The sequence below is a fragment of the Oryzias latipes genome, chromosome 7, assembly GCF_002234675.1.
Source record: "Oryzias latipes chromosome 7, ASM223467v1".
NCBI lineage: Eukaryota > Metazoa > Chordata > Actinopteri > Beloniformes > Adrianichthyidae > Oryzias > Oryzias latipes.
This window is the reverse complement of record NC_019865.2, coordinates 31,854,708-31,875,281: the sequence shown is the minus strand read 5'-3', so window position 1 is coordinate 31,875,281 and position 20,574 is coordinate 31,854,708. Positions and strand designations below refer to the sequence as shown.

General features: G+C 45.6%; 1 protein-coding gene across 1 annotated transcript in view; it reads right to left on the bottom strand.

Annotated features, from left to right (window-relative positions):
• slc6a8 (solute carrier family 6 member 8) overlaps window positions 1-16,634 on the bottom strand; it is a 32,092-nt gene extending 15,458 nt beyond the window's left edge. The window contains exons 1-2 of the mRNA XM_023957060.1: window positions 15,749-16,634; window positions 1,839-1,970 (exon numbers count right to left, since the gene is read on the bottom strand). Of these exons, the coding sequence (XP_023812828.1) occupies window positions 1,839-1,970; window positions 15,749-16,055 (439 nt within the window). The 5' untranslated portion in view covers window positions 16,056-16,634. The remainder of the gene's footprint in view (window positions 1-1,838; window positions 1,971-15,748) is intronic.
• Window positions 16,635-20,574: the final 3,940 nt, after the last annotated feature.

Here is a 20,574-nt window from a genome sequence, read left to right as displayed (position 1 = left end):
CCTGATGAAGTCTGGACAACAGTTTTATGATCCTCAGTATCAAACAGTCTGAAGAACGGAAGAGTCAGCAGTTTAAAGGAGGTCAGACAGGTTGTAGAGGGGGTGATTAGATAAGATAAGATGAACTTTATTCATCCTAGAAGGGAAATTTATTCAAATTTTCTCCACATGACACGTGTCTTTATGCACAACACCTCAGCTGTACAGCGAGGAACAAAGAGAACTCAGAACAGAAGGAATAGTTACTTCTGAGTTAAAGACCCTTTACTTTCTGACATCACTCTCTTGGTGCTGCCATGATGAAAAAGATTTGCTGATGAAGTGATAAAGTCTTCTTTTATCCAAAGAAAACTATTTTCCTTTTCAAAGAGCTCAGCGTTGGGACTCGTGACTCGGGTTCTGAACCCGATCAGCCAGATCTGCTGGGAGGGAAGCAGCTCCTCCAGACTGACAGTGGAGTTCGGTGAAGGCGAGGATGTGCAGCAGCGATGGTGGAGGTTCACTAATGAGGAACTCCAGCTGTTTATCTCAACGGGAATGAAAGTTTCAGGCATTTTCCTGAAGCTGATCTCCCATCTGAAGACGGTTCAGCAGAAATCAGGTCAGCAGATGATGTCAGCCTAAGACAGCTAAGTCTGAAGTTTGACAGCTGATCAACTATTGACAAGTTACTATGGCAACCAGCATTTAGCTGACTCACACTGCTGTTTGGAACATCTGTGTTGTTGTGGTCACAATGACTAACAGGCTGGAGGTCCTAGAAACACTCAGTAAGTATAATTATTCTCCTCCAGAGACAATAAAGTTATTCTTTAACTCAAAGGTCCTCCTCACTGGTTTGTTAAATGTGAACTGGATGACTCCAGCAGTGAGGCCTCCCCTGGTGGGACTGCAAGCATCCCTCCATAGGGACTGAAGTGGGGCCTCTGCGGATCAGTGAGTTGAGCAGCTATTGACCAACAAACACAGGCCTAACAATCATTGGACAAAAGACATAATCCCTCTTTGTCCTGAGTTGTAAAAATTGTGTATCTTTGAAAAAAAACAAGACTAAATAGTAACAAACCTGAAGTATTCAGGGCAATAAAGCCTCTAAACTCACGTTAACACCAACAAAAAAATGACAAAAAGCACATTTTCTGATTTAAAGATAAAATGTGGTTTCTTTGAGAAAACTAGAGGAGCTTTGTGAAAAAGGTCTGAGGCTGACATAAGGGACATCCAACACTTGAAAAGGTGAGACGAGTCATCAGCTGCAGGGAGTCCAGGCAAATACCAGCCTGACCGCTGAGCTGTGGATGGGTTTCCAAGTGTGTTCCTCCACTCCGCTCTGCAGGAACTAGACCGGACCGCAGTTCTGTCCGCACAGAGCAGCCGGGACATCTGAGCTGGAGCCCAGTTATGAGTGCAGCCAGAAGAGTAAAGGGCTCTGCTGAAGAACGGTGAGAGAGACAGCACAACCCGCGTGTGTGCATGTGTGTACATGCACATGTGGTATCTGTGTGAGTGCATTCAGGCACGTACACCTCTGATAAACTTCCTCACAGGGCTGACAGAAGCCTTCAGTGATTCAGAGTATGAGCGATGCAGATCATGTGACTGTTGCCGTGAAGTTGTTTATTCTGCTGGACTGTTAACCAAATTAACTGCAAACCTTTAGGAAAAATACTTTTGACTTCATCAATATGACACTTTTTTTAAGGAGAATAAACAAACTTATGAACAGCCCCTTCAACTGATGAATAGAATAAATAATTTAAACCAAAATTATTCAGACAAGAACGTCCCAAAGTAGCTGAGAAAATGTGTGGTGCATCCACGTGGCGTACGGCTGTCACCTTTAAAGAGAGGAGCGATGTTCCACACATTGATGCTTCCAGCCTTCATGAACTGGCCCAGGGCAATTTCCAGGAAGAAGATGGGGATTCCTCCAACAATCACGATCAGCAGGTACGGGATGAGGAAGACGCCTGCAGGAAACACGGAGGAAGGCCGGTCTGTAAGAAACCTGCTGTGCTCTGACACCCTGACAGTTTCTGAATCCAACTTTCATCAGTTTGCTATTTTTCATCATCATTCTTATTTTATTTTTTCCTTTTTTTATAACATTCTTTAAGCTGGAAGTAATGTCAAAAACCTGATAAATTTTTTTTGAATTCCTTCATTATCCCTTTGCTATCCTAGATGAGCCCCCCCTTCCATTGACGTGTTCTCCCTACCATGACCAAGGTGGATAAAGGTGGAAAGATTTCATGTAATCCATGGACACCAGTGAAGATCACAAATCATTGAAGAAAAAAGGTTCAGAGCTCTGTCTAGTGGGTCTAGATGACCCAACTCCCAATGGTAAAGTGCGTCAAGACTCAAAACAAAACTCAAGACAAAGGTTTGTTAAAGATGTCAGACCTGCAGACTGTCCCTTTAACATGTCAGCGCCTGCAGTTGGAGTCTGGGTATCATGTTTATTTAGCTTCATCCTCACGCAGCTTTATGGAAGTGACAGTAACTCTTCATCCCTCTATCAAACTTCATCCTCCCTCCTTAAAGATCCAGGAAAATATCCTTCTTCCCTCCCGTCTGTGCTCATTGTTTTAACTCCCATTGCAGCAAAGCAAACAGATGACAAAAGATACAATAGTATGAATTAAAAACAGGCTGCATAGTGGCGCAGTAGTTAGTGTAGTAGTTAGCGCTCTCGCCTCACAGCCAGAAAGGCCCGGTTCGAATTCTGGCTTGGTTGGTTCTGTGTGGAGTTTGCATGTTCTCCCTGTGTCCAAACAGTTCCCTAATTACTCTAAAGTGTCCCTAGGTGTGACTGCAACTGAGCGTGTTATACCCTGTGCCAGGACGGCGATCTGTCCAGGGTGTACCCTGCCTTCACCCAACAGCAGCCGGGTTATAGGCTCTGGCAGCCCCCTGACCCCAAAAGGGACACAGTGGGTTAAGAAAATAGATGGATGGATGAAGAAAAACATGCAGTTTAATCACAATAAGCTGATACTGATGATCAAGACGTTTCTGGCAGATGTCTGGATTCCGTTTCACATTATACTTCCTAAGAAAGCATCAGGCTAACTGGTGCAGAGGACTGTGGTGGAGTGGTCCTCCTGACTGCAAAAGGCAGGAAATAAACTCCAAAATTTTCCTCACCCTCCGATGTGTTGGTTTTAACTCAATAATCATTAACCAGCTAGTGATAGGCCAGTAAAATGAGTCAAGCATTCTGAGCCCAAAGATGATTCTATGAACATTGAAGCCATGATGTTCAAAGGCCATTGTTGCCATTAGTAGGCCAAAGGTCTACATTTCAGAAACATCCTGTTCTGAACTTTGCTGAGCTGGAAGAAAGGGTTTATGGAGGATGAAGAGCTCCGGCAGAGGCCGGTTCAAGTCTGGAAGCAGACTTCAGCTCCGTCTCAACAGAAGTTATCTTTCTACTGAGTACTTACTTATTTTTATAACTTTCCAAACCCCAAAGATCAAACTTTACGACAGCTCAAATGTGTTGACATGGACTTAAATCATACATGTTACTGTCATTATTTTACCTAATTTATAAATGATTACTTCAGAACTTTGTAATCGTAGACATTCCCAAATGCAAAACAAAACTATCACATCAATTGAACAGGAAGGAGCTCCAGAGTTATCTTTGTTAGTGGTCACTGTGTTCTGCTCAGGGTCAGTAAGGCCTGGACGGCATGAGGAGGATCTGTGACGGCCTGACATCCCCTCTGCTCACATTTCATGGAGGTGGCATTGATGCTGTCACTAACTCTGTGTTTGCCTTCCTCACACAGCTACCTTCTCCATGTTTGATTCTGGTTGAGGTGTTCACTCTATTATTGTGAGAGTCCTCGTGCACACTTATTGGCCTGGACATCCTCAGAGTCCAGGAGAAGCTGTTGAACCCAGCAGACGGTCCTGCGGAGACCCAGGGTTTTATTCTTTTGAACTGGATTATGAGAAACTATTAAAATAGTTGCCCAACAGCCACTGGCTTCACATCCGTACGTGCATGAGTTTGCTAACACAATTAGCTTCAAAGGGCGGAAACGTAATGTATTCAAGCATGTGGTGAAGAAAGGACATGTAGAAGACTTAGCATGGATGACAGTGTCAGAGGGGTTAATTTAAAGGGTTCAGAAACCGCTAATCTACAGAGATTTTGTGTTCAATCTTATAGAAAAGGATTCAAGGACTAGACAGCATATCTTGGTTGTCAGTAATGAAAGTTCCCTTAACACTGGTTCTCCTGAAAGCAAAGGTTACTTACAGATGAACTCTGGTGGGGGTCACCTACAGTGTTCATTCATCTTCTTCCGTTTATTCCCTTTCGGGAATGATGGAGCCTATCACGGCCACATGTCTGTCGCAGGGTAGAGTGTCCACAATCACACACTCACGCACTCTCACATTCACACCTATGGGACAATTTACGTTAAGCAATAAACCTATGAAGCATGTTCTTGGACGGTGGGATGAAGCCGGAGACCCCAGAGAAAACCTGCAAACTCCACACAGAAATGCCCCCCATTGATGTTCTGGTTCAGGTCCCCCAGCCGGGACTTGAACCAGGGACCTTCTTGCTGTGAGGCAAGAGCGCTACAGTGTGAATCCAGAATATTTAGTCATTCCAAGAGCAGTAAACTAAACAGACGAAGGAGTATGAGCGCTGGGCATTAGAAGGTCCTGACAGATTCCCTGTTCAGCCTCAGTTCAGCCTTACAGAAGCAGCTGTTTTTCCTGTCTTTGGACGTACTGATTTGGAAAGTTTATCAATCCAACCAAAGGAGAACATGACATGTTTGGCACTGGATCTCCAGATGAACCGAGTCCTACAGCCTCTTCTGATCTGAATGTGCTTAAGGAACGTTTGCTACGTCCCACATGTTGAATCTTTGACTGTAACTGAATAATACAAATGAACGATTGTTTGACAAAACTAACTGTTTCTTTTACATGTAAACTTTTGAAAGTTACAGAAATAGTTTTTTTATTTGGAAAGTTGGTGAATTTGAATGAGTTGTGGGTAACTTTTTAGGCAGGGCTTTGGCAACTCCAGGCCTTATGGGTCACTGTTCTCTTCTTTCAGACCCTGACCACTTTGATCAGGTGACCCATACCACCTGTCCGGTAGCCTGACAAATGTCTGCCCCCACTATGAAAACTTGATACAAGAGCCCCCCTAAAGCCCCGGGGGCAGCAAAGAGAAAGAGGACTCCTGCAGCAGGGGAGAGCTCGTTGTTCACACAGTGGTTCCTCTGATTCCAACTCAAGAAGAGTTTGAAGTCTAAACCGGGATCACTGAGTGGCGATGGAGCACAGGGGGCTGGGGAGCTGCAGGCCACCCTGAAAGAACCCCGCCCTCTTTTTTAACCTTCAACTCTGTCTCCAGGTGAAGCTGGTGAAGTGAACAGGTGCAGGGATCTAGCTTTTGCTATCTGCTGATGTGTCCTTGGGCCAAAAACAAAGAGGAGGTGCAGAAAAGGGTTTAGTTCAGGGTTTTTCACAAACTTTCTCCTTGACAAAAATCGGCACACCAGCATCCAAACATTAGAAAAGGAGAAACTCTATAGTCTGGATTGTTCTACAGTCCCTCTATGATCTCACATGCATTTTTGTGATAATTGTGGCAGAAAAAGCTGGAAGTTGCAGCTGTTTTTTCTAAAAGATGTCATAGAAGTTAAGTTAGTTTTCAGTGATAATTTTCAACTAAATTATTTGACATTTTACCCTGGTAGTTGTTTTTCCCTCCAGTTTATTAACATGCAATTTTATGTAACCTCACAAAAAAACAAACTATATTTTTTCTAAATAGTGCTTTACTTTTTTATATTTATTTCAATGTTGGTGCAAAGGCAACTGTCATTTTTTAACAGGTATATGATCCCAATATGTTTGATAAAAAGACCAACATTATATTTATGTTTTCTGTAGCTATATTCTGTAGTAAACATGTTGAAGTTTTATTACTTTTTCTTTTGTCTTAATCAAAGATGAAGTCTTTGAAGACTTGAACAAAAATGTTTTATTTCTTTTTAGATGATTAAATTGTTTAAATTTAGTTTAATTGTGTCTGTTGGCCACTTCACCTTCATCCTGTTAAGGTACCCTGCACCTTCAAACGTCTGACTGTTCGATGCCGCTGACCTTCTCTGGCGGCTGTGCAGCATCGTCCACTCATTTACGGTTCCAGTAGGGGGACAATGTAAGTTGTGTGACGGCATTGATCTCCTGCTGAGAGGAGCTGCGTGAACGTGCAGTTAAGAGACAGAACCGGCGTACTGAAGCAGGTCGACCACAGAGAGACGGCAGTGATCTGCTGCTCAGCCCTGCTGGAATCCAGCATGCCCCCTGCAGACGCCACTGCCGCCCGTGTCCAGCACCGCTCCAGTCAGAGGATGACGATAGCAGTGACGAAGAGGATGATGGATGGGCTGCAGAGACGCCAGCTCAATGGCGCCGTCACCTCTGCTGTAAGTCGGAGTGAGGCAGCATCTGTGCACATCTGTCTGCTGCTTTAAACATGCTGTTGTGCTAGTATAGCATAGCTTAGACACGGCAGCGAGAATAGATCTCCATAAAAATCCCCCACATGCGAGCTCAGGCCCGGAGCTAAGTGGTGTAATGCTGTTAGCTCATCAGGACCCTGGTGTTGATGGGATTAGAGCGCTGCGGCTCAGTCCGCTGCACTCCAGCACACACGGCAGCAGTTAGGAGCGTGTTGGAGGTCCGTCACGATCTGCTGCACTTTGTTACTAAGCATTTTCAGAGGCCTGAAGACAACACACAATAACCTGGTTGTGTGTTGGCACATCAGCTTGGGCTGCAGTCAGACCATTGCTGGCTCCTGTTTGATGTGCATGAGGAACCCGGCTTGTGCAGAACGTAGATAAGAACGTCTGAGTTACACTTTTCAACCCTGAACTGCTTCACAGAAAACACATGAACAGAAGCTAATACTGGTCCTCACACACTGCCCACAAAACCTCCGGTTCAAGACCAGGACTGAGTTTCATTGTTTTCACATTTTCAAAGAAAAATACTGAAATCAGAATGAAGACGGTATGTAAATGTGCAGCAAAACCCCTCTGCCACCAGCCAGGTGGGGCCGGTTCACCTGTAAGGTTCTTACCTATGGTTAGCGCTGCAGGTGTTGTGACATGTGGGAGGGGCTAACTGCAGCCCCTGTAAGAATCTCTAAAAATCTCCTGAAAAACCAGCAGAAAGATCAACAGCAACAGTGGATGAAGATTTTCCTTTGGTGTCCACTGTTATGAGCCCCCCCCCAACCCCCCACAGGAGGATTTCCATCAAGTGATGTACGTGTTAGTATAGCATGTAAACTGGCTGTCAGGACCTGAACTCCCGTCAAGACCAGAATAAACAGGGAGTGGACTTAAGAGTGCCCTGATGAGGACAGTCTGCATTAACATGGGAGTGAGTGGGGGGGCTCAAGCCACCCCCCCCCCCCCCCCCATGCTGAGCGCCACCTAACATGGCCGACACATGGTCAGCTTAAGGTGAAAATGAGACAGAAACAGAAACGGTTAGCCCGCTAAGCTGCAGCGCTGCAGTTAGCGAGCTAAGCTGGCTAATCCGGGTAAGTCAGTGGGTTAAGTACTGCCAAGCTGAGGGAACAAGACTGATGACAGAGCTGCAGCATCGTCATCATCATCCTCACCACCACATCCACGCACCGCTTTCCTTTCACCAAACATCACAGAGACATCCACACCAAACCGCTTTGCCGCTTTTCTGTCATGTGGACCAAGACGAAAGTTCAAATCTGCTCTTTCAAACTCTTCTTTTTGCTTTTCTGTGGAAATCAAACTCTTTGAGGTAAACTTTGTGTCGTCAATTAAAGATTTAGAAAGAGAACTGGTACCAGCAGACTCAACTACACACAAAGTGATGTTGTGAATAATTTGGAACAGTGCCGCTCTGATAAGATGTCAAATATCTTCATTTTCTGGAGGAGGGAGCAGAGGTTGGTGCTGTTCAGCTCCCGAGAATGAACAGTTCCCTTTGTGTCTTAAAGAACAGGTCCAGACAACACAATCTGAGCCTTGGTCTCCACTATGACAACTCAGCAAACTGAAGTGAGGAGGTTGTTTTGGGCTGGAGTATGCCAAGGAAACCTGCAGAGACACAGGAGAGCCTTCACCCCCAAACAGAGATCCAACCAGCAACCTTCTGCTGAGGAAAAGCAGAGCGAACAAGCTTTTATTTGACAAAAAAAAGGTCATGATTGAATGAATGAATGAAGCAGAGACGTTGGGGGTTTTTTCAGGATTGGAAGAAAACCTCTTCAAACAAATTTGTCACAAAGACATTCTGCCCTCTGTTGTTTTTTGTTTGAAATATGAGTGTTTTTCCTTATGAAGTAGTGACAGTTATTTTTAAAAAGCATCTCTCAGGAATTTGAGCAGCTGCATGAACAGATGCCATTATGCTGCAAAAAATCGGAATGCAGCAGGTTTGCTACCAGCAGGTCACAGGTTTGATCCCCGTCCGATTACGTCAGGAAAGTCATTTAACAAAAACTTCATGCTAAGTCACTGCCAGGCAGCCGGGCAAACAGCCAAATACCAACAAAGATAAAAAGCAGACAGAACTCGGAGTGAAATGCAGCCAGGACCCTGCAGCTGCAGCAGTTCCTCAAAGCTTGCAGCATGAGAACTTTTCCAGCGTCCAAATGAAGCTCCGAGGTCACGGCAGCAGGATGACGTTGACTTTACTCCGCGTCCTGAGCTGCGATCAGCTGGCCTTGCTCTGACCTGCTGCCAGCTGGCTCAGGATCCATGCAGCTTCAGTGCCACAGACTGATGTGTCACATCACACCACGTGTTCAGCTGATTCATGGATTAATTACTCGCCTGCTGCACTCACCAGCAGCTGAATAGTCTGTAAATATTATAGTCAGTAACAACAGTGAGCAGTCTCTGTGGACATGTGTCCAAACCAACATCGCGGGCTGCCAGGGTCTGCATAGCTTTCTCTGCTGGCCTGGACTTTTCAGGAAAATACATTTACTTGTTGTGTTTTTTACACATTTCTGATTGCAATGACACAACAATTCCTAAATATACATACAGTCTTATTAGACTTTTCTCTGTGCAACGTATTATACTCACTATGTTGAAATGCTGACAGTGCTGTATATCATGGTGGATTCTTTTCTGTCATATTTCAGCTAGCTTGTGTTGTCAGGTATGATTGTTGTGACTGGAGTCATGTCTGGTTTATCATTGAACCTTATCATTAGTGCTATTATTTGAACTTTTATTCCTACTCAGCCTCCTTGGGTGAGCGGATGACTCAGATGTTATGGTTATTCCTTCACGATCATAAGTTCAGGAATAACCATAACATCTGAGTCTCACCGCTTTAGGCTGTAGGCTGTTTGTTCACGACTATCTGTTTCCAAAGCTGCTTCTTGGAAAACAGTTCATGCCCCAAAAAACAGAGAAGACAAACAAGACCATGGTTAGCATTCTCTCCTAACAGTGAGATGGTCCTGGTTCAAATCCCACCCGGGTTCTTTCTATGTGGAGATGCATGTTCTTCTCGTACACGTGTGGGTTTTCTTTGGGCACTCCAGTTTCTTTTCACAGTCCAAAAGCAGCAGGGACGTTGATGTTCAGTCATGGCATCTAGCTTAAAAGTGTTCTTTCTCCAGGACATATGTGGGGATGAACCCAGCATCACCTAGACTGATGAAGCCACTAAATCATAAAAAAAGAAGACTTTGAGTCCAGATGCTATTATTAAGCTTTAAGACAGAAACAACTGGTATTAGTGAAAGCAGTTAAACTAGCTGGGACACCAAGTGTCCTTAAAGTGTCCTGGAAGTATCCTGGAAGTGTCCTGGATGTGTCCTGGTTGCACCCTGGACGTGTCTTGGATGAGTCCTTGAAGAGTCCTGGATGTGTCCTGGTTGCGTCCTGGATGTGTCCTGGAGGAGTCCTGGATATGTCCTGGTTGCGTCCTGGATGTGTCCTGGTTGCGTCCTCGATGTGTCCTTGAAGAGTCCTGGATATGTCCTGGTTGCGTCCTGGAAGAGTCCTGGATGTGTCCTAAAAACTGTCCTGGATGTGTCCTAAAAATTGTCCTCGATGTTTCCTGGAATAGTCCTGGAAGAGTCCTGGTTGCGTCCTGGAAGAGTCCTGGATGTGTCCTAAAAACTGTCCTGGATGTGTCCTAAAAATTGTCCTCGATGTTTCCTGGAATAGTCCTGGAAGAGTCCTGGTTGTGTCCTAAAAACTGTCCTGGATGTGTCCTAAAAATTGTCCTCGATGTTTCCTGGAATAGTCCTGGAAGAGTCCTGGATGTGTCCTGGAAGACGACTGGATGTCCAGCACAAGTTCATTAGGACAGGAGAGCCTAAGCTCAGCTACTTCCACCTCCACTGGATCTGCAGTGAAGCTATAATGAAGGTGGAGGGGGGTATTTTGGTTATCACCGAGTTCCTGACAGGTGCCGATCACTAATCGTCTGTCTGGCGGTACTGGCTTGTAGGTGAATTTGGGGTCATATTCCGGATAATTGGGGTTATTTCAGGGACATCCCTGAAGACGGTTGGTGACCAGCTGCACTTACACGCAGCCATGAAAACAGTCATTCTGAAACCAAGAAACAAGCACTTAAGTTACACAACTGGAGACACTGTTGGTGATGAAGGTCAGTCAAAAGAGGAAGAGTGGTAACCGACGCCAAGCTCACTTGGTTTCAGTTTCATACTGATATCTTGGAGCTACAAAAGAAGAAGACAGGAAGTTTCTCCTTGGCCTCCTGCTGACTGACTGATGCTCAGCCAAATGTTTGACGCAAAGCGCCACACTTCTCAACTGCTTCTCCAAAATGCCTCCAAAGATTCACAGTGACACAAGTCATAAGTCAACACAAACATATTCTTCTGTCAAAAGAAAACCTTCTCCACCATGGAGCATCTGAGGCCATTCCTGTTTGCAGAGAATCCAGTCTGTAACCGGACTGGTCTGATCAGAAACGACCTAAAGTCATGCCCTCGTGACAGTGGAGGTGTCGTCACCATGGCAACGGACCTGTGGATGGGGTCGGTGCCAGTGGAGTGTGCATGTGTGATGAGAGGCTGCCAGCTGTGACATCATCATCATCCCCATCACCACGTGGACCAGAGATTAACAAGAGTGGCCTGTAATCTTTTAATCCAGTTGACAGGATTTACTGCTCCTCCTCTCCTCCGCCCTCGTCTCTTCTCCACCTTTTCAGTTTCCTTTCACTCCTCCGCCTTCATCTCCTTGTTTCACTTACTGAGACATTCTATCAGAAAGTGGGGGGGTGGGGCACCACTAGCTATTTTGTATCCTGTCTTGATTTGTCACAAGAAGCGGCCTTCATCCACTGGTTTGTTTGGGTGCAGATTAGATGGTGTCCGGACGTCACTGTCAGCATGTATATGCAGATGCATTTAGGTTGTTTTAATCTGATTACCTCTCGGGTCGTTATGTAAAACGACGGTTGCTCCCACACTGTCCTGCAGACTCTGTTAGTCTGGTTTGGTTTGTGTTCAAAAGCCACAACAATAAAGAAACAACCAACACATCAAACGCACTAAAGTGCACACAAAAGTCATGCGGTTCCAAATGCTGCTCACTTGGGGGCGCTATTGCCTAATAAGAGAGGGGAAAAACAACGTGAAGAAGAAAGCCAGCTAGTCTAGCGAGTCCTCAGTTTTTAAAGTCCTCATTTCCCCCCCTTTACCTTGCTAAAGACTGAACTTTTAAAATCGTTTTTCAGAATCTTTATTCTTCGTTTATACACTCTAGGACTTTTTGGACTCATAAAATGCATTATTTCCATCATGTATTCCCTTTAATTGTTATTGTTCACTCTTTGGTTTAGTCTAAGGTGAGCAGAGACAATTGTTCTCACTTCAGATGAGCTTTCAAACCCGACAAACAAAGCAAAGCTTCCTGTGAATCTGTCCCGTCAGGCAGTGAGTCACTGAGTTTTCCTGGTACCAGCATCATTTCCCGGGTTCAGTGACATTCCTGATCCCTGTTGGGATTAACCTCCCCTCTCTGTGGTCAGAATCGTTCGCTCTCATTCAGCCAGAACCTCCTGAACAGGTTCATCTTCTGAACATCTAAACCCACATTCACAGCCAGAGCACAGATGTCATAGAGACCCTGAATGCAAGTCCCAGGTCCTCCGGCCCATCACTGCTTTTGGTATTTGATCATGAACGAAACAGAAAGAGCTGAAGCTGAAATCTCTCAACAGACAAAACAGCCCGTCCTCACCCGGCTCGACACACACACACACACACTGTGACCCTTCACCAATCATAAACTGACCTCCAGCTCATCGTCGTCATCAGTGCTGTCCATTAGACCAGTGTGTGTGTGTGTGTGAGTGTGTGTTTACTGCAGCAGAAACACACTCACACTGCAGCGTAATAACTCAGATTTATTGGAGCGCTGAGGAGAAGCAGGACAATGTGACCTTTCATGTTCATCAGAGCCATGACTCCAGTCTCCTAGTTTTAGATCGTCCTTCATCACTGATCAAAAACTTCTTTAAAATACAGGGAACGCTTTTTGGAAACTATAGAACAAATATACAAACATTATTTTACAAATCTAAAATACTAAAATGAATTAATATCAATAGTTGTAACAGGAGGATTGGACTAGTTTCAGTGATCTTCTTCCACTTTCGGCTTCGCCCATCAGGGGTCGCCACAGCAAACAAGTCGCATGGTAAATCTGGCAATGTTTTACGCCGGATGCCCTTCCTGACGCAACCTTCTCAAACCGGGCTTGGAACCGGCACAGAGGTAGAGAAGGGAACAGGGAGCAGCCCGGAGTCGAACCCTGGTTTCACGGATGGAAGGCGCCGCAAACCAGCACGAGCTAAACTGGCTCCAGACTAGTTTCACTGATGGATTCCCAAATAAAATACACATTGATTGTATTAGTATTGTAAATAAAGTCAACAAATCCTCCAGAACCACAGTTTTTACAAAACATGCTTGAAGATTTCAGATAATGAGATCCTAAACTAAACCAAAGAAGTGATTTAAACGACCAGAACCAAAGACTCTGAGAGGAACGTCAGAGAAAGACTCTCAGCTTGAGTGAGTGGATAGAGGACGCTCCCTAGGTGGAACCGGCTTCCTCTCCTTCCTCTGCTAGGAACAAAAATGTCTGTAACACACAGGTTCCAGCAGCATCGCCTGCTCAGATGTTTTTTAGATTCAGAATTCAGTTCAGGTTCTGCTGGGTTTGGATTCCTCAATGGTTTGAGTCCTACAGATTCCTCCTTCCAGTTTAATAATTATGTACATGATGAGTTCAAGTGCAGTGGGAACATTTAAAGCCCTGGACATGAAGTAAAGTAAGAAAGAATGACTAGATCATGGCGGTGTGTGTGTGTGTGTGTGTGTGTGTGTGTGTGTGTGTGTGTGTGTGTGTGTGTGTGTGTGTGTGTGTTGGGGGGACAGACGTCCAAACATCCCTGTTCCGTCAGCTTGATGGAGCATGTGCTGGTGACCTTTTCAGAGATGTTTAGTGAGAACTAAGAAAACCTTTTCTGTTCATTCTGTGATTTAGGCTGACCTGCCCCCCCCTCCATCTCCTCCTCCTCCTCCCGGTCTGTGTGAACATACAGACCTTTCCAGCTTAAGGTTTGCCTGCTTGACCTTCTCCAGAGTTTGACAAAAAGGTTAGATGAAGCCTCATGAAGCCTCACAAAGCCTCATGAAGCCTCACAAAGCCTCATGAAGCCGCACAAAGCCTCATGAAGCCGCACAAAGCCTCATGAAGCCTCACAAAGCCTCATGAAGCCTCACAAAGCCTCATGAAGCCGCACAAAGCCTCATGAAGCCTCACAAAGCCTCATGAAGCCTCACAAAGCCTCATGAAGCCTCACAAAGCCTCATGAAGCCTCACAAAGTCTCATGAAGCCTCACAAAGCTTCATGCTCCTTGCTCTCCTCTTTTACTAACACCAGAAAAAGTTTCATATGATCGAATGGTCGTTATCTAAACCCCCCTAACAATGCTATCAGGGTACCATTTGAAATAAAACAGGTGAACCTTTGGCAGGTCCTGTTGAACAGGTAGGTGCAGCCTCCAAACTGAAGCTAGTGTTTAGCTACGTAAACACTGTATGAAAGACTTGCTGTCATGGAATTCTATCCGGGAACAAACTGCAGTTATTATTTTTCTCATGGTCAATTTTCAAACAGTTGGTTTTTCCGTGAATTAAAAACAACGCCGTCCAAAAGTCACTAGCAAATCTCAGTCTGTGATTGGTCAAAGTTGAGCTGGTTTGATCTGGAATCTACTTCCTCCACACGTGCAGCAGGGCAGACAGCCTGAAGGTTTCTTTCTGTTCTTTCCACTGCTGGGTTTCATTTTTGCTTCGACTTTCTGTCCAGGTTGTGTCGTCTTTGAGTCATGTGACGGTTTCGCTGGGGCAGCCAGAACTCGAACCCTCACACTCAGTCTGACTGAAGCCTCCACTGAACCTGCTGCTGTCAGTCTGATCAATAAGTCACCCGTGAACCGGCTCAAACGTGACCCCCTCCTCCTCAGGAGAAAGCCCGCCCTATTTTTAACCGCCCATCTGGTGTCCCTCGCTCCTGGTAAGGAAACTGCAGGAAGACACTCTCATGTTCATGAGACCCCCCCCCCCCAGGCAGGAGCAGCAGCTTCCAATGGAAAGTGGTTAACAAGATATGGACTCTTCAGAACTAAAAACCAACCCATCTGTGGTCCGATTCCATTTGGACTGAAACTCCAGGCCTCTGGCCAACGAAGCTTGTTCTTAGCAGTATTCATGCTAAAGAACCAGACTTTTTAGGTCGGTTCTGACCCGACCCAAGCAGTGTTCATCCAAACCAAAAGAGGAGGACATCCACCAGCCCGATCAGTGACAGGGAGTGTTGGTGGTTCACAAGTCAGAACTGGAAGGATCATAGTTGGGTGGGAACAGATGCTTCCCCACCCGGGTTACTTCCCCGTGGTGCCCTTGAGCAAGGCCAATGACTGTCGGTATGCTAGTGGAGCACTGGACCAGAAAGGAGGCGGGACTGGTACGGGTACTGCACATCTCCATGACATGCCTAAAATGACTGAGGGGCGGGGCAAAAAAGAGTGAAACTGTTGAAGAGTCTAGCACCTGTCAATCACAAAAAGCCGTAATCAGGATGTAATCATAAAAGATCAAACAAATTCAAAGCTCTACCCACACAGAGGTCATAAACGGGACATGAAGCAAAGAACAAAGAACAGCCGTTTGAAACCAGACGTTTATTTTTGGTGTATTTTGAAAACCTTTTGGTATTTTCAGATGAATGTCAATGAAACTTGCTTCCATTGGAGTCCTGCCTCCAGTGGTCGTTTGAGGAACTGCAACATTCAGACCTTCCAGGTTTAGATCTGGGGCTGGAAGGTGGGTTTGAAGTCTGAAACCTGGACCCTGTGAGGGTCTTCCTCAAAAACAGCCCCTCCCCTAAAAAAGGAGGGAAGACAAAGCAGCCTCCACTCCTCTGCTTCTCCCCCCTAAATGATTTCCATGAAGCAGAAGTCGTTTAGATTCTTCCTGGAAAAACGTGTCATAAAGTCCCTGAAAGGACCGTCTCACATTCACAAAAATGTCCACTCGGCATCCCTTCCGAGAGGAGACTGGAAGGGGCGTGGTCTGGGCTCTACTCCCCGCCCCCTCCAGGTGTGTGCAGGTGTGCCCAGCCTTACCTCCTCCGTTCTTGTAGCACAGGTATGGGAACCTCCACACGTTTCCAAGTCCCACAGCAAAGCCCACGCAGGACATGATAAAGTCCATCTGCCGCGTCCATGTTTCCCTCTCCTCGTATCCTGGCCCCGCCCCGTTGGCGGGCCCCACTGTCTTGTCCTGTCCCGAACCGGCGGCCCCGCCCCCAGAGCCCGCTAACGGAACCAGGGTGCCGTTGGCTGCAGGGAGGGGGTACGCGCCTGCGCCGTTGGACAGGTGGATCACCTTGGTCTCCTCCAGAGAGGAGGCGGGCAGAGCCTGCTTCTCCATCCCGAACTCTGGCTCCGGTTCTGACAGCCTCAGAGTCCGGAACAGCTGCAGCAGAAGTTTCTGCAGACAGAAACCAGAACTTCTCAGTCCAGACGCTGCTTTGGACCCTGCGGTTCCTCAGAGTCCCGCAGAACCTGCGTGTCCTGCTGTCGGATCGGGATTCGGTTCTGTCACAGCGAGTTCAAAGCAAATGTCTAAAATCGGGTTTAGTCCGGAGTCAGAAAAAAGGTCAAAAGAAGCGGGAAAGGAAAAGGACGGCGGCGGCGGCGGCCTCAGAAACAATCAACGAAGCACTTGAATGTCAGTCTGAAGAATCGCATGGGAACGGAGAGTCACGGAGGGGACGCCGCGGCCCGGAGCGGACGGTTCGGAAAGGCGCGCGGGTTCAGAGCCGCGGGCTGCGGGGGAGGCGCGGCTGCTCCATCCAGGGGGAGCTGCGGGACACGGAGCCGGGGGGGAGCGCCTCGTCGCGCTGCGGGGGTCCTGACGGGGCTGAGTCCGTCTGCGGGTCTGAGCGCGGCGCGCGGCGGCGACCTTTAAAAGGAGAAGAGCCTTCGGTGACGTCAGCGCCCTCCCCCACCACAGAGATCTCCCTGACGTCGCGCGCGCTCGCTGCGGCCGTGCATGAATGAGTGTCAGTGTCGTCACAGGCGCAACGCTTCATTCACAAACACCCCCGGAGCAGCGCGGCTGCTGATAGGCTAACGGGCATCCTCCCCCTCTTCTCCCCTCCTCCCCCCCCTCATCAACCTGCTCCGTCATGTCAGCTGGTCTGTGGCCGTCAGAACTGCAGGGGGCGCTCTTTCACCACAACACAGGCGTGAGTGGAAGACTGGGATACCGTCACAGTAGGGAATAGCACAGTAGAGTAGTATTATAGTAGTAAAGTCTATGAATAAAGTATAAAAAGCTGAAGAACGGTGCTCCGGTGTACATCCAGGGAAGTGACATGGTCGACAGTTTTTAGTACCTGGGTGCTCACCTCAACGATGAACTGGACGGGCCCACAACACTGATGACCGGGGTCTTTCAAAGTGTGCAGACCACTGCTCAGAGCCCTCTGCTGCGGTCACAAGGACAAAAGTAATCAAATGTGTCATGTAAACACGCCGTTCAGAATCCTCTGCTCCAATCAGACTCATCTGCATCAAAGTTTCTCTCTGATGGAGATAGGTGGGTTATTGATCCGATGGTGTTGCATAGAAACAGTTTATTCTGATCGTGGGTCACTGCTGCTCTGGTTTACGTCATGCATAGACGGTGTGGCTCCAGAGGAGGCTTTGGAGCACGAACAGGACCGGTCGCCCGCTCCACCCGTGTGAACCACGTCTCTGAGCAGAACAGTTGGACTCGTAGCTTCGTGTTTGCGGGCAGGGGAGGTGCTATGTTAAAGACTGTGGTCCGGAGGAGGCTTCAGACTGCAGTCTGGGTCTCCATGTAAAACTGTGTCTCCAGCAGCGTTTTTTGCCTTGCCTTTGCTTATTTTTCCTTTTTTTTTTATATATGCACATTTATAACGTTTGTTCACCCTAACTTGGTTTGTAGATGAGCATTCCAAAAAAAAGACACACACAGGGCTTATTACTATTACTGTTGTTTGGTCGCATATGTGTGTTTCATATTAACAATTGTTTCTTTATTGTGAAACTGAATGTGAATTTCTGTCAATTGAAAAAATGTGCAATAAAGTTTATTGGAAAAAGTAAGCAAAGGAGCGGCTTTGGGACGGTGTGTGAGCTAACAGAGGTGGATTTTCTAAGCAGAAACGCTGCACGGCCCTGAAAAACCGTGTAAACAATCACGTAAATTTGTGTTTCCAATCATGTCCAGAAAAAATTAAGACTGATGTTATTCCCACATATTAACGTGCAGCAAAGATGCAGATTGCAGCATTGACCACATGGATTTGAACTACAACCACAGCTAAAGGGCGACCTTGGGAGTTTTTCAGGCAGACTAGTCTAGCAGTGTTTTACGCAGAAAAAATTATGAGCGAACAGGCCCTTAATAGTAATCATAACAATAATAAAAATCCGTTTACAAGATTACCAGGGGGGTATTCCAGGAAGCATGTTTAAACTAGCCTGACTTTAAGCCTGAACTCTGGCTGAAATCCGCCTGAACTTGCTTACTCTGGGTATGTCGGTTCCAAAAGACCGGATATGAGTTGGCGTAATTACGCTCGACTTGGTAACCCTGGGTTAATGCACGTGCACGGCGTGTACATAAAGACATTCTCAATGGATCGCCGATTTCCAGAGTCACCATGGAAACGCGTGGAAAACCAAAGAGAGAGCTATACTTCAGTGAGACGGAGTCTAAGATTTTAATGACGGCGTATGAAGATTATACGTCCATCAAAAAAGTAACACGGCTGCATCATCTGCAAAAGAAAGAGTTTCTGCTTGGAGATAAAGAACAAAGTAAACGCATGAGTGTCTGATCTATATATTCTATATATATATAATACTTATGAAACTTAAATAAATTTATTCAATTGGTAACAAGTAATTGAGTTAAATTTATTCAACCTAATTTCTTATGTCTATCCAACTCAATATTTTTTTACACACAGCCAATTTACATATTTATCTAACTAAATGTCATATTACTCCAGTTCAATTAAATATTCTTCCATATTAATTTATTGTAATTCTTGAACTCTCATATGTCTAATTTAGAGGTTGCAGATTTTATTCATTTTTATTACATTAAAATACGATACAATGTGAATTTACAATATGTACCATAAATTTAAATATCATGACTCTGACTGTAACTTCAGTTCTTAAACCATACTATTGCACTAGTGGTGCTAAATAAACTCATCATCCTCTTCCTCCCTCTCACTCATGGTGCAGAAAGAATTAAACATAACAGGACAAAATAACTCAGCAAAACACAGTGCTTATACCATGGTCCGGTTGAATACTCGATTCTGATTGGCTGCTGGGTGTGCATTAAAACCTGATAACCGCACTGTGAAAAAAGAAGTTCCTGTCAGCTATCTTAAATGTTTTGTATCACTGCACCGGCTTCTTTAAAACAACCTTTTGCTTCATCATCTGGACAAAACAAGCGGTAAGAGGTGAACTTTCTCTCTGAACTGATGCTTTATTCAACCCATCGGGACGATCAGCATATACATATCGCCGAATCTGGACTGCATGTCACGCATCGCACAGCATCACGTAACATATAGTCCGCTTTTTGTGAGAAAAGCGATCCAAATCGGAAAAAAAAACAAGAATTAAGCACTAAAACCTGGTTCATATGTATTGCTTTTGTAACTGACCATGGTATAAGCGGCTTAACGGCCTTCGAAGTGTGCATTTATTACTTTTACATGCACTTCGTGGAAGCAACCGTGGAACGGTTTAGGCAAAAAGTAATAACCGCACACTTCGTCGGCCATTAACCCTTACTTATACCATGGCCCAGGTTAATACTCGATTCTGATTGGCTGCTGGGTGCGCCTTAAAAAGTGATAACCTTACCGGCCCCAAAAAGAAGTTCCGGTCACCTAGCTTAAATGTTCTGTATCACTGCGCCAGCTTCTTTAAAACAACCTTTTGCTTCATCATTTGGATAAAAACAAGCAGGAAGAGGTGAACTTTCTCTCTGAACTGATGTTTTATTCAACCCATCGGGACGATCAGCATAGAATAGATATAACGCTTTATATCGCCAAATCTTGACTGCAGAGATGGTGCGGCACCTTGTCACGTAACCATGACAAGGTGCCGCACCACGTAACAAATGGTCCGCCTTTCATGAAAAAAAGTTATCCAAATCGGGGGAAAAAAACAAAAATTAAGGACTAAAAACTGGTTAATATTTATTTATTTTGTAAGTGACCAAGGTATAAGCGGGTTAATGGCCGACGAAGTGTGCATTAACTCACTTCGCGGAAGCAACTGCGAAGTGCGGTTCGCGTCGGACAGTCCAGGCTTCCATGGCGTGGGTTAAAAATAGATAATGCACACTTCGTTGGCCATTAACCCTTACATGGAACACGCTGCTGTTAACAAAACCTAGAGCTCTGATGACAGAAATGAGGAATGATTGCGCATTTTTACATTCCACTGTCTTCCATGCTTCTTTGCAGCTCAGCCAAACCCAACCGTAACAATGTCCATTTAGGTGTGGAAAGTCTGTCTGCCTTTACACTGAAGTGAACCGCACCAAAGTTCATCTGCAAGTAAACAGAAACCCTCATTCTCGAGAGGACCAGAGGTCTTCTGCTTCGAATCAGAGTCCAGATGTCTTGAAGTTGAGTGATGGCACAGGACTTACAGTTCTCTATCTTGAAATGCTTCATTCTTTATGAACTATTGTAGACATTTTGATGACGTGTCTTTATTTTCCATCAATGTATTCTTTGTCTGCCTGTGGTTTAGTTGGTGTCAGTATTTGACAAAAAGACAGCAGGTAATGCAGGAAAACAGCTGCACATTATGACATCAGAAATAAACCATAGATTATTTTTTATGAAAGGATTGAAGGTTTTTGGAGGATT